This window comes from Sinohyriopsis cumingii, chromosome 2 (assembly GCF_028554795.1).
Source record: "Sinohyriopsis cumingii isolate HCF-2022 chromosome 2, ASM2855479v2, whole genome shotgun sequence".
Lineage (NCBI taxonomy): Eukaryota > Metazoa > Mollusca > Bivalvia > Unionida > Unionidae > Sinohyriopsis > Sinohyriopsis cumingii.
The window spans coordinates 108,417,140-108,432,189 of NC_142962.1; the positions used below are offsets into that span (position 1 = coordinate 108,417,140).

The window sequence follows — 15,050 nt, forward strand, 5'->3', positions numbered from 1 at the left end:
TTTACCTGTTTCTGACAATATTATATAGAGTTAGTGACCAAAGAAATTTTTTATTTAGACACAGACCCAGGGCTGATGACTTAAAAAAAATCACAAGCCCTGACTGAAATTCCACAAGCCTACACTCCAGTTTTCACATGCCCATAATTTCCCCAGTTTTGATATTATTTGTCACACAGCAATGGAACTACTACAGTTCAATATAAATTCAGTTGGACATTTTGGAGGTAATGCAAGTGTCACTAGTGATTATCACCATATTCACTTGAGATAGGATGTTCCAGGTGTTCAAACTTCTCTGCTGGATTCTCAGAGCGAATTCTGGTCAGAACCAAGTTGATGGATGTCAGTATGTTGTTTGCAGTATGTGCAAAAATTAATTGCCTCTCCCTCATCATATTTTGTTGTGTGCTGGCTCGCTTCATAAAGTAAAACTCCATCTGAAATCTATTTTTGTTCAGTTTTGCTGATATTCTTGATAGCTAGTTGCTTCTTAAATTGGTTTAAAAAATGAATCACACTTAAACACTATTCTGACAATTGAAATGATCATGCTTTGTGTTTTTATCTATGCAGTTAAATCTGACTTCAAAGATACATTGCTACTGTCCACAAACTTGTCAAAAACCTATCAGTCTGTAATGCATATGGCTTAAACATTTTCACAATGGGCTCACCCACTGCAGTCTTCAAACACATCTCACTAGCTATTGTCAGCCAATTAAATAATATGTGAAATGGTGTTTTATAGGCGACCTCTTTGCCTTTTCACATCAAATTCAGTCAGTAAAAAAGAGCTTGTTGCACAAAACCATTGAGGACAAATCCAATTAATTTACATTGAAGCCTTGATTACTAATGAGAAAAAAATCTCATTAGGTACCATATATACGCACTTATAAATTGAGTCAAATTGTAAATAACAAAGATCCTGATCTGACATAGCATATTGTGCTTGAAGATCAAGGTCTGTGTTGTTGGTTCTACTATTGCTCCTGACAAACTGCAAGACATATATATGTTGGCACATTATGTGATGGCAGATCTGGGTCTATGCAGTTTGAAGTTGGACTCGTCTTATAAGCAGATAATATGGTACCATGTTTTCTGTGCATTGCTAAATTCTAAATACAACTGCAAATAGATGAGACTCAGCTGTATAGTATGGTATGGGTATCTGAATTTTTAATCATTACAGGAGAGTAATCAAAACTACATTTTGTTCCATAAGGTCACATTCATGTGGAATCTTCCTTCGATAAACACTTTATTACTGTGTTTGTATGTAACACATACCCAGCTGCAGAGAGCATACAAAAATGAACAGCTGGATATTATGTGATGCCAGATAGTGGGGTCTACCAGTTGTTATATGCCCTAAGATTCAATAAAATGAATTAAAACTATTTTCACTTAACCTGAGAGTGATTAAATAGTTCACCATGACTGACTAATCTACATTCCATTTTGTCAAGTTTGCCTTGGCAGAAGATCAAGATATTGAGTGCTTTAGCAGCTGTGTGTATATCCATCCATCTGGCTACACTCTAGATTGCACTGAATGTCTAAGTTTTGTTTGATTAAACATGGGGGCCCCCGGTGGCAGAGTGGTTAGAGTCACTCACCTTTACAAATCACTGACATTTTACCTCTGTCCATGTGGGTTTGAGTCTTGACCTTGTCAATGAGGATATGTGATGAAGGTTGCCAGTAGGTTTCTGCAGTGATCGTACCGGGTTCTTCCTCCCCAAAAATACTGGTTGTCATGTATATACTTTCATGTGCTCAGTGTTTCTTTTCTTTCATGTATGCTTTTTAGAATGGGAGTATCTTGTTTTACCTGACTAAAACACTAGCTTAATATGTTTATGTATTTTGAGGTTTATGACAAAAGCATATAGAATATGTCATAGCAGCTGTGTTTTACATCTATTAGAGTATGACAGTGACATGTGGGGGTCCAGTAATATTCATCTTCTCCATCTGTCTCTTGGCCTTTCTGTCTGTCAGTCTGTTCACACTTGTTTTAACCACGAAAGTTCTGCAGTCCTTATGCTATTTGTTATGTGAATTGCGTATTACACGTACACATGTTTTAAAGAATCCATCTTTTTTTTGTCCATTTTTTTTATGGAGTTATTCATTTTAAATCTCCATTGAATGTATTCTGATGCAATTTTGGTGTGTACATTGTCTTGTAGGCCTAAAAGTGTCTTTTGTTTGTTTTGTCTTGTGAGTTCCAGTTTTAAGAGTCATGGCCTTGACTATTAAGTTCAGGTCTTCACTGTGGCTGTTGCTTGTAACCAGCATTGCTCAAGAACCATTCACCATATTATGATGTCTTTGGTGTGAGCATTATCTCAAAGGCTTGCATGTGCCATTTATGAGTTTAGTCTTGTTTGCTCAATTTTGGACAGAGTCTTTACACGGAACTTGGAATATTGTTTGCTGTCAGCATATTCTGATGGAATTTAGTAAGGTCTTTTAGTTTGAGCTATGCTTACTTTAGAACACAACTTCAGACAGGTATGAGTCAGATGTGCAGTGTGAATAGTACATGTATTACGCTTTGTCATTGATCTTTTGAAGACTTGGACACTCCCTGTTGAGCATGTGACAATTGCTTCTGTTGACTAACATTACATCAAAAGAATATGATATTTAAATAATTAAACTACTCACAATTGCCACTGTATTAGCTTTTATGGTAAGCAAAAATCTTCATGGACAGTTAACAGCTCCCAGACTCTGGATTAACAGTGTCGGATTTAACAAATCCTAGAACTGTAATGCTGTAAACTCAGATAAAAATATACACATTTGACACCAGAGGGTAAAAAATGTTGATTACAGCAATCTTGGGGGCAATTGCATTAATTTACTGTGCAACTAGACAAGTCAGATGGGCAACTAGATTTTTAAAGCTGGTTGCCCAGAGACAACGATGAATTTTCAAAATTGTAATACCCCTGGTAATGTAATGTAAACTTAACTATAATCAGGAAATTTCTTTCCAGATTTGTACTGTAGAAGAATTTAATTTAGTCTATCTGTCCATAATTTGGATATTTGTACATCTGGTAAAGGATTTTTTTTATTGAGGTAGGTTTAGCATTTATATTCCATGCACCCATTTCTAGTTCAGTTATTGTTGCATGTGAACTAATCATTCATGACTGATCTAAATGTAGTTTTGATTATAAACCATTTTGTTGTTAAAATACTGTCATTATTAATTTTATTTCCAGTCTCGTCACAATGCTGAGAATTTTGGCATGTTCACACTGGACGATGTGGATTCCGCTTTTGATAAAATCATTCAGCTGAAATATTCCCAGACAGTCAGCTTGAAAGGTAGAGTATCAAAGAATTTAATATATGTATACCAAAACTTTAAAAAAAAACCTTCATTCTTTCAGTCAATACATAAATTGTGATTATTGTTAGATCAATGATCAGTCCTACAATTGGGCCTTCAATAAAACGTATGGATATTTTTAAAAATCAGTAATTAGACTCCACAGCAGTGTTCATATTATAATTTGTTTCATTTGTTAAAATTTCACTATCTTTCATCTTCTGTACATGAGATTTTGCTGTAAGCTTACAATAATAATAACACTGCTTTGGTGGCCTAGAGGTTAGAGGGTCTGCCTCAGATGCGGGAGGTCACAGGTTCGAACCCCGTCCGAGTCGTACCAAAGACTTAGAAAAATGGCATTAACAGCTGCCTCGCTTGGCACTCAGCATTAAGAGGTTAGAGTTAGGATTGGTCGGCCTGGTGTCGGGATAAATGTAACTGGGTGGGACATCGTGCTACATGTCTGCAGCATGATGCCCCAGTGCTAGACGTCACTATAAACTGTCACACTGAAGATATGGTAGTGATATGTCAGACAAATTGTTAAAGGTACGTTAAAAATCTAAATCACACACACACAATAATAATAATGGTTTTATTTTACAGACCTAAATTTTTTTTATGGATTTCTAATAAAAATGGATGAATTTATAAAATCCCATAAAAATTAAACATAAAATTGGAATTTCGGTGTAAAATTTTTGATTTGTGTTAAATGTTTCACTGTAATATAAAACTGAATTAATGTCGAGGAATTTTAATTGAAAGTGATAGTCAAAGCACATTCATTCCCCACAATACACCCAGTTTCCACAATATGTTTAGTTTCTACAGTACACTCAATTCCCATGATTCGCTCAGTTCACATTGTAAACAGGTCAAAAATGTACTGGAGTCATTATCATTGCTTTCATTGGTAATGTTTCAGAATGAAAACCTTGTCTTAAGTAGACTACTCCGATGGCCTAAGTGGTTAGAGCATCCGCTTTGGATGCGGGAAGCTGCATGTTTGAACCCCAGCCGAGTCATACCAGAAACTTATAAAAATGGCACTAGCAGCTGCCTAAGAGGGGCCCCAAGTGGTCTAAAGCGCTCTCTGTTACGGATCACTGCTGTCTCACCTCTGTCTGGATAGGTTTGAGTTTTGGATTCGGCCAATGTGGGTATGTGAGAAAGCTTGCCAGTAGCTTCTCGCAGGTCGGTGGTTCTTTCCGGGGTTTTTCCTGGGTTCTTCCTCCACTATTAATACTGGTCGCCATGTGCTGAAAAATGGCGTTAAACCCTACAACAACAATAACCGATGGCCTAAGTGGTTAGAGCATCCACTTTGGATGCGGGAAGCTGCATGTTTGAACCCCAGCTGAGTCATACCAAAAACGTATAAAAATGGTACTAGCAGTTGCCTCGCTAGGCGCTAAGCATTTTTGTTAGGACTGGTCAGCCTGGTGTCAGAATATTGTTGAATATTGTTACTTACATTGTACTGAGAAGTGTTTTTTTAAGAAACTTTAACAAAATATATGACTTGTTATTACAAGTTATGAATTTCATGACGTTGAATACAATTTCTGAGCTCAAATTGCCATTTTGGATGATAAAGTAAGTTATTATCAAGCTGTATTTATCAGTTTTATTTGAGAGTTGCTTCACATTCAATAAATATGTGCCAATTTGGGGTTATTGTCCAGGGGAAAAAAATGATATCAACAACTGACACTGCATTATAAGGGGGTTTGCGAGTTATCTGGACCTGAATTGTAGAAGTATAGGTGTATATGGGAAAGTTGTCCTCATTATGACACAATTCTATGGTGGTGGACTATTGTCTTAAACCTGGCCACCCAATGGTAGATCTGCTGGAAACGCAAAATGCATCCATCTCAGGTAATAAAAGTACAGGTGAGTGATTTGCTTGATCTAGTGATAGATTTCAAGAAAAATTTATCCACTGTGCTGGTGTTTAACCCCTGCCCTGGACAAGTTGCTCTTTCATGCCTGACAATTGTCAGGAGAGTCTTGAGTAGAATGGAATTCAAGCCTTCAGTTATGGAGAGAATCTCGAGCTGAAAGAGCTCTTCACTTTAAAAGCTTATGAAGAAAAGTTGTGGGTCTTCAGGGACTGATGCATTGTTAACAGAATTGTTCATTTGAGTACATCAATCCTGCAAGTAGCCAACTTTTTTCTGAAGTTTTTTAAGATAACAAGTTAGCCCCAGTTAGAGTCAAAGGCCACCTTTATTTTTTTCTTGTCATCTGTGATTTGTCATAAAGGTTATGTGATCCTTGGCCATGGTGTCCTTATATTAAGAGAGTGGTTGTAGGGAATCCAGCCATTTTTCCCTCAAAGGGTAACTATGGTAGAGGTTGAATGTTCAAGCATTTCTTTCTCCTGTTACCTATTTTCCTAATGTTAATTTGATCGGGCAATGTATTTGACAAAGAAACTGAACTTTTTAGTTAATTGTATTTCTCAGAAAATTCCAATCACAATACTATCAAACTGTATTACACCTCTCTGCAGATGTGTTAATCCTTATTGATGTATCACTTAGCACGAATGGGCAAACATATATTTAGTCAGTAGCCCTATATCTGTATGGTATATAAATATAATTTTTTTTTGATTTTCTTGGATTGCTGGATTGTAGAGGTTGCTGATTTTTTTTTTTTTACTGTGATAAAGTAAGTATTCTCTGAGGAACATAATTTACTAAATTAATTTCTTGATGTTAATAGATTACTCTGACAGTTTCTTTATTATGTCCTGCCATGAAAATGGAAAGGGTATTAATGTTACATATGAAATATTCTTCTCTTTATTTGTCCATCTATCATGTGTTTTGTATGAACAGTAATGCTGTCTGACAATGGAATTGATGTCTGTGTTCGGCAGACCCAGTCACTGCTGAATTTACTTTTAATTTAGCCAAGGAAAATGGGCATTTCAAAATGTCATGGGTCAACTTGTGTATTGTTTCAGAAAGAACATGCAGAAAGAATCTGCTCTTATCACAGAGATGATAATCTGCTACCTATGCTTAATTAGAATGTCAACGGATATAAGATAAGCATGATTTGACCCTAGGCTGTCATTTAAAAAATGCTGATTTCAGAAGCAGCCAAGAATAAAATGGTGTTTGCATCATTTAATGTAGCAAATGTTTTAAAGACCAACATAGAGCCATCTTGGTAACATCACATCTTAGTTATGTTTTGTGTTTAGGTCATTTTCTTTTGCACTTGTTGACTGCTGTGTCCTGCAACTTTGTGTTGATGCCTTTATTGAGTGTAACACTCTTCCACTAAAAGTAGATCAGTGTGACATATTTTTAACGTCAACATATGGTAATATGACTTAGTAAGTAAAACATTCTCATTGAAAACTTGATCAATGCAACCTACACTTTATTTTTGATCACTTTGATCAAGTTTTGCATTAAAGTCAGTTGTACAAGGCATTCATATACAGCAAAAATAGGAAGTGGGAGGGGGGCAGCAGTATATTTCTATTAGTTGAACAGATTTCAAGTTCTGTTATCTGTCTTCAGGGAAAGGTCATGGCTTGCAGATCACTCCATTACCTGCAGGTCACATGTTAGGTGGCACCATATGGAAGATTGTCAAGGATGGCGAGGAAGAGATTGTATATGCCATTGATTACAATCACAAGAAGGAAAGGTATTCTGTTTAACTCTTTGTGATTTAAAGAGCCATTTTTCATAAGTTGTCTTTTGAGATTACAGGCATCAAAGTATTTTCTTTTAGGATAACGTTTTGGTAGCAAAACATGAGGTTGTATTTTGACCAGAATTATAATGGCTGTTATTTCACTGTTGTCTTTTTTTTGTTATTTATATCATGAGGAAGGATTATGTTAACAGTAGCAACTTATGCCTTTGTTAGTATTATAGATGAAAATGTTTGTAAGCATTCTTATGATCTTTGTATGTGTCTTATAAGAACACTACAGTCAAACCCAGTTATCTCAATTACTTCGATGATGTAAACAAAATTGTCAACATAACCGGATCCAGAGATATCGGGGTTCAGTGGAGATATAATTTTAATCAGATTGACTGCAGAACAATGATTATGCCTCTAAAGCACCAAAATTTAGAAGTTTTGTTTATAAAAACAAATGGCATTTTTAAAGCACAATAAAAAATTCAGTCATATCAGGTTGCAGAGAAGAAAAAGATTGGAGGTCTTTTAAATAAGATTAAGTAACAAGTCACACATTTGTACCACACTTAAATTATTGTAAGAATGTCAGTGGTTTAAAGTTCTTTTTATTTCCCAGTGAATAGCCTCATTTCTTTGGTAGCCTCAGCATGGCAGTTGTTTTCCCACACTGACCAAAATCTAACCCAATTTAAGTACATGTACATGTAGGACTGTACTTGTTTTATTTTTGCTTTAAAAAAAAAGTATTTTCTTTTGTTAGTGTTGACTTTAACTAGTAGCAAAATGTAACTGGCCAAAAACTGTGAAAACGGATTGCTTTTGTTGATCGTCAGAGGTCTTTTACACTAGTATGTCGATTTTTAGAGATAAAACTTGCCTCTGTTCCAGAAGAAAAAGGATGAGGCTGCCTGTATTCATGTACTGACAAACTATAGACTGTGTTTAAAGTCTTTAAAGTTAACTGTCTCAACATCAAAATCCAGTAAGGAGCAGACTTATTCTATTCATACAGTTGTAGTCTCATATTGGCAACAACACAGCTTTGATTCAAACTAAAATAATGCAAAATATTGAAAGCAATCCGCTTTCTGTTTCATAGATGGAACTCTTATCAGTCACTTTCTGCTTTGTTCCTTTTGCGCAGAAGAATCAATAATCATGGCACAGGGACTAACAACTTTATTAACAAAAAAAATACTGGGCGCTATGATTTTTGCAAAAAATACCATTTGTGCTTTATTTATTCTTGTTCAAAACAAATTAAAAACAATGTCTTTTGTTGGGGATGGTGTGTGTACTAGTTGAGTTGGGAATTTTGCTTGTTTCTATTTATAGATTATTGTAAGTCACTTGATCTAGTCATGCTGAATTTGATGGCTTACACTTGCTTCAAGCATGGAAACACTTTAACTATTTACTTTGAACTCTGAAAGAAAGTTGTTAATTGTGTATGGATTAAGTTGGTGACTAACCGTGACGATGCTGTGATGTGATCACACTATATTTTATTCCAAAAAGCATCGTGAATTTAATCCTAGCTGTAATTCTGTCAATTATCAGGACAGTGTCATTAAATGAAGCTAAAATTGTCTTATTCGTTTACAATACATAGTGTAAAATGAATTAGGTATTTTTAGCTAAATTTAATGATGCTGACCTGGTAATTTACTGAGTTACAGATTGGAAAAAAATCACGATGCAGTGTGGAATGAACTATATTGTCGTGGTGTTGACATGTGTCACTGTCCATTATGAATGCAGCTCCTTAAATGTCAGAAATGCATTCATTCAATTTCCTTACTCAAAAATATGGCTTACAACCTAATTTTCTCCACTCTGGGCAAGTGATAAACCATTCATTGATGAAATTGATTGATTAGCATTTGTACTGGTAAAAGTTGGTCTTGTACAGACTTTTTAAATCATTGCAGTACGAGGTACTAGTAATAGCGAAAACACATGATCATTTGTAAAATTTCTCCAAGTTGGACATTAAAAGTTACATTTTGTCGCATTAAGTGGGTCTGCATGTTACTTTGGACCGAACCTTATGCCTGACATAACGGGGTTATCGTCTTGACATAAACAGGTTCTCGAGATAACTGAGGTCGAGATAAGTGGGTTTGACTGTATTACTGTATATATTTGCTTATAAGTTAGGGAGAATTATAAACAACATAGACCCTGGACTTCCATTGCATTGATAGATCAGGGTCGATGTTATTTGTTATGTTGATTGCTCCTAACAAGCTTCATAGACCCAGATTTGCCAGTGCATGACGTGATGGAAGATCTGAGTCTATGTACTTTGCAGTTGGACCCATGTTATAAATGAGTATATATGGTAATTCTATTTAATTGTCCTCCCTGGCACAGGTTGTACTAATGTGTCTTGTTTTTACTAATTTTTCTAGACATTTGAATGGCTGTGTTCTGGAATCCTTCACACGCCCACATCTGATGATCACTGATGCTTTTAATGCAACTTATATTCAGTCAAGGCGTCGAGTTAGAGATGAGCAGCTTATGAGTAAGGAAAATTTAATTAAAGATTGATTTTAATTTCCGATTTAAAGTTGTGCCTGAAGAAATCTAGAATTTATAACTTAACAGTAGTGGGTCATAAGTGGGTAGACAATATTTATGTTATTTTGTTTTTACAGTGTGTCATTCAATGGTTGTTGTAATATTTGTCTTCAAAGACACCCAGTTTGACTGAAATTAATAAGGTTGTTTGTTTATGATAACTGATATAAAATAATAACATGCTAGTGTCACTGACTTAAATATTTAAATTGCACGCATCCAGTGTAGTACCATGGCATAACATGTCACATGAGCAGAAACTGACAATATTGCATTTATATGAGAGTGTCTCTTGCAGGAATATATCGAAAGTAACAGGAATATTCAGGTCTGTTATCCATAAATTTTTGTAAACATTTGGTTAACTTTGTCCTAATGAAAATCTAATTTGAAGGGGGTGGCCAAATATCAGTGGTAAGATAACATAATTTGTCATCTGGTGCACAAAAACCATAGACAGACTTTAGCTAATCTAACTGGAATTTAATAATACAATACCAGTACTAGTTTCTCAGAATTCTGTCAAGATGATATTAAGATGTTATAAATTCAGAAGAGACTCAGTTAAGTTGTTGACCAACTTAATACTATCGCTGCTGCTCTTTTTTCATGGTGACATGTGCAACAAAATTGGACTGTTGAGTGAAGTTGGTCAACTATCATTTTCAGTTATGAGACAATGGTCATGTTATACCAGAATAAGAAGATATTTTATGCATGTGGTAAAAACCCAGCGAGGAACTGAATGCTTGGGGAATATACATTGGTTCTCCTCCCCCATATAAACATATGTGCTATTTTTGGTTGTTTAACTTTTAATTGTGTCAGCATATTGACACCTTTCGAAGGTTGCATTAATTCAGAGATGTGCATAAATATATTATATACAAATTTATGTCGTGTTGCCAAAAAATTCCCAGGTGAGGGGTGGGGTGGATTCTTCAAGAAGATAGTTGTCATGTTTAGGTGTCAAGGAGGACAACTCAGTGGAAAGCCAATAACAATATTAAGACTATTCCTTGCCCATCACAGTCACCAGACAAACATTATTGAAAATGTATGGAGAACAATTAAAACAAAAACCTACAAAAAGGCTGACCAAAATTAAAATTAAGATAATCGCATCAATGTGGTCAGCAATAATTGGATCCAGTCTTTGCTTAAGCAGCTGCATTCTGTCATAAAAGCAGTAGGATCAGATATGAAATACTAGAACTAGTAAGCATTATCTTATGTTTAATTCTTTTGGTACCATGAATTTAAATTATTGCATCAACATAATGTTGAGTGGCTTTGATTTGTCTTTGTGCTTGCATGCATTTATTAGGTGTGTGTGTGTGTGATATGGATTTTTAACGTAGCTTTACCAATTTTTCAGTCATATTGCTACGATGTCTGTAGTGTGAAAGTTTATAGTGATGTCTAGCACTGGGGCATGATGCCGCAGACATGTAGCATGATGTTCCACCCAGTCACATTATTCTGACACCAGTCTGACCTGTCCTAACACTAACCTCTTAATGTTGAGTGCCAAGTGAGGCAGCTGTTAGTACCTATTTTGCAAGTCTTTGGTATGACTCAGCCAGGTATTGAACCCATTACCTCCCGTATCTGAGGTGAATGCTCAAACCACTAGGCCACCGGAGCAGTTTTTGAGTGATTTTGTCACGTTTCAGGACTGTCTTTTAAGACCACCATACTATTGTTGACCTCAAACAAGGTCATTATGAGTTAGCATACCTTTGACTTTGTTCGCTTACTACATCTGTTATGGAGCTCTACTTAGCTCTTCTTTGTGAAATTATGAAGTGCTGCTTGATATTTATGCTTAGTTTATTAATATTTCACACTATTTTGATAGAATTATGGTTTAATTATTAACTAAGCCTTAGAATTATGGTTTAATTATTAACTAAGCCTTGTGGATATGTTTATAACAGGGCCAATGCTTTCTGATATGACACTTTAACTGCTTTGTTAGTTATGACTGTTTTAGCGACTTAGTAATTTCAATACATTACTAGTTACTAAGAGGGTTATATGCTTGGCATACTTTGAGATCTCACAAGATCAGACTTGTGTCATGAAGAGTACAGCTCATGAGATAGAGCCATCTCTTCAGTGGATTACTTGGCTGTCTGTAGTGTAAATATTTGTTGCAAGATTACTCAGTACAAACCTGTACTACAGTGTGAACATAAAATGACAAGTTTGTATCAGGAGTAAAGAAAGTTTATGAAATTTGAATTAGATTTAGTTTATATAGCTTTGTAATAGTAGAAAAGGTGAAAGATAGAATATGTAGAAAATAAGAGTTTGTGGTATTTTTATAACAACAATAAGTGCATCTATATGTGCGCAAGAAACAAAGCTTTCAGACCTAAAGTTTGCTTTTCTGATGCTAACTTGTTTCTGGTCAGGTACGACTTTATCTACCTGCTTTGGTCAGATTCTGCCTTATTGCTCACCAACTATCATTGATCATCAAATGCTATAGATGTTAAATTTCAATGATTAATAACTTTTTAAAAAATTGTATTTAAATAAATTTAAAAGTGCATATAAAATTTTAGTGCATTTAAACTTCATTAAAAAATATAAACATATAAGCTTTATCTGTTCATTTTACAATATATCATCTAAATATAATTATATTTTTACAAATTAGACAATGTCAGATGATTAGTTTGTGATTAAGTAGCTCATTACATTTCATTTATTTCAGCCACAATTCTCCAGACCATGAGAAAAGACGGAAATGTTCTCATAAGTGTGGATACAGCAGGAAGAATGTTGGAATTGGCACAACTACTGGTAATTACTTTTGTTGCATGATTCTTTTTTTACTTCTAGATAACATTTAAAAATCAACTATTAGACTTTCCATGTTATCTAGAAAAAAACCTAATATGCCAACTTCTGTCATAAAATTCACTTGCTCATGTGAGTATTATATTATGATGTTGTCCATCCATTTGTGTGTTACCGGTTGGGTTTCTGCACAGTAACTTCTCTACCATCCGCAGTTACCAAACTTTGTAGATGGCTTGCACATCTGGTATAAGGACGAACCCTGTTGATCTAGGAGTCAAAAGATCAAAGGTTAAGGTCACTGACATTGAACAATAAGTAGGTGGGTTCAGCACAATAACATTAGTTCTACATGACATACCTTTACCGAACTTTGAGGATGAAATTGTACATAGGGCAAGAAAAGAGGTTATTGATTTTGAGTTCAAAAGCTCAAAGGACAAGGTTATTGAATGAAAAAAGAAAAACAGTTTCAGCACAGTGCAACATCAAGATCTGGTTCAGTCTTTGTGGATGGCTTGCACTCAAGGTAAGAAAGAAGCATATTGACTTTAGAGTTACTCAGACTGAAATAAGAAAAATGGTTTGAGCATTAAAATTACTCTTGACTACGTGGAGGATTTTAAAACACGGAACAGATGTATTATGTGCCATTCAAGGTACTCGTGCACTAATTCTTAAATCAAAAACATGTGACATTGTAGGTCATCTACTTACAGATCTGTTTTCTTTTTGTATTATTTATATGCATAATTACTAAGCTTTTGACATCTTCCATGACCTAAGTGGCTAGAGTGTCTGCCTCGGATGTTGGAGGTCGTGGATTCATACCTCATACCTCAACCAAGTCATACCCAATAGTTAAAAAAAATGGTACTAGTAGCTGTCTCGCTTGGCACTCAGCAGCATGAAAGGTTAATGTTTAGACTGGTCGGCTTGGTGTTAGGATAATGTGATTGGGCTTGACATGATGCTACATGTCTGCGGCATGATGTCCCAGTGCTAGACATCACTAAAAACTGCCACACTGCAGACATTGTAGCTTTATGACTGGAAAATCGTTAATGCTACTTTAAAAATCCAAATCACACTTGCACTAAGTTTTTGTAGATCTGGACATGCAAGTTTTAACTATGATTAATTATGTTGATACATTTTATTTTATTTTACTCATTTTGAGCATGGCATGCAATACTGAAAAAGGTCATTAAAAATTCCAAGATTTTCACAACACATATTTATATTTGGAAGTGTTCAAAATCAGTTCAAGGGGAGTAATCATCAAGACTAATTTGGTATTTTGATAACAGGATAGTTGAGATTGTCTCCCTTAGAAATGCTTTCTTTCTTCAAGTAATTTCTACATGTACTTTTGGATGATTAATAATATTGAAAAACATGCTTTTACTAATATGCTAGATTTTTTTTGCAATTTCAATTGATTTCACTCTTAAATTATGTTATATTATTGATTATTAATAACTTTAATTCTCTTGATAAGTGAAAGTGATTTCTTATGACAACTGTTAACTCTTCAGATCAGAGAGAGAGAGAGAGAGAGGATTTGATACATAAACTTTTTTGTACCGTTTGATGATTTCAATTTACTAGGTGCTGTTTATTTATATATAATGCCTACATCTTGTTCTCAGTTTTATGAGACCAAAAAAATGCATGGAAATGTGTCACATACTATACTATTAATATCGATATAAAATCAGCCAACTTGAAAATCTTGTTTTCCTATTTGACTTCATATGATGTCTAGTTAGGCCAAAATGAAGATGCTTCTATTCAGACAACCAGTATGGCCCCCAAAGTGGCCATCTTGATATTCTTGTTATCACTATTCTTCCTGAATAGATGGTTGGATCAGAATGGGATTTTCACTGAAAGACTTGTGATGTCCAGTTGGAAATAAAAGAAGATGGTGCTGATCTGACATTCAAAATGGCTATCGTTATGGCTGTATTAAAATCTTGTTTTGGAAACTCCTGAACAGAAAGTCAGATCAGCATTAAGCTTTCACCAGAATTTTTATGATGTCAGGTTGGTTCTATAATGATGCAGCCCAGACAGCCATTATGGCCACCACAGTAGCAATCTAAAAAATGTTGTTATTGCTGTTCTGCCTGAATGGATGGTCATATAAAAAAGGGGTTTTCATTAAAAAATTATTATGATGTCATATTGGTCCCAAACGAAAATGATCCTGATTTGACAGCCAGAGTGGTCAGCAGAGCAGCCATCTTGAAAATCTTATTGCAACTCCTTCTAAATTGAAAGTCATAATCGCTTGAAATTTGCATGAGAAGACTTAAGGCCTTTAGTTGGTCTTGACTAAAAATTGTGTCAATCTGGTAGCTAATATGGCCATGACAGTGGCCATCTCAAAATTCTTATTGCTTCTTCTTATAGATGACAGTCTTATCAACATTGGTTGGTACTAAATAAAAATGGTTTCAATCTGCCATCCAGAATGGCCTCTATGGCAGTTATCTTTAAAATCTTGTTGTTGCTTCACATTGGGTTTTCACCAAAATGAAAATGTTTTGATCTGACCTAAAATATGGCTGCCACAATTAATAAATTGAAAATCTTGCCACTA

At 35.0% G+C, this 15,050-nt stretch overlaps 1 protein-coding gene across 1 annotated transcript in view; it reads left to right on the forward strand.

Annotated features, from left to right (window-relative positions):
* Window positions 1-15,050, forward strand: part of LOC149805593 (cleavage and polyadenylation specificity factor subunit 2-like) — a 412,425-nt gene that overhangs the window by 12,569 nt on the left and 384,806 nt on the right. Inside the window, exons 4-7 of the mRNA XM_089950230.1 lie at window positions 3,249-3,354; window positions 6,910-7,039; window positions 9,460-9,575; window positions 12,357-12,445. Coding sequence (XP_089806356.1) covers window positions 3,249-3,354; window positions 6,910-7,039; window positions 9,460-9,575; window positions 12,357-12,445 — 441 coding nt within the window. The remainder of the gene's footprint in view (window positions 1-3,248; window positions 3,355-6,909; window positions 7,040-9,459; window positions 9,576-12,356; window positions 12,446-15,050) is intronic.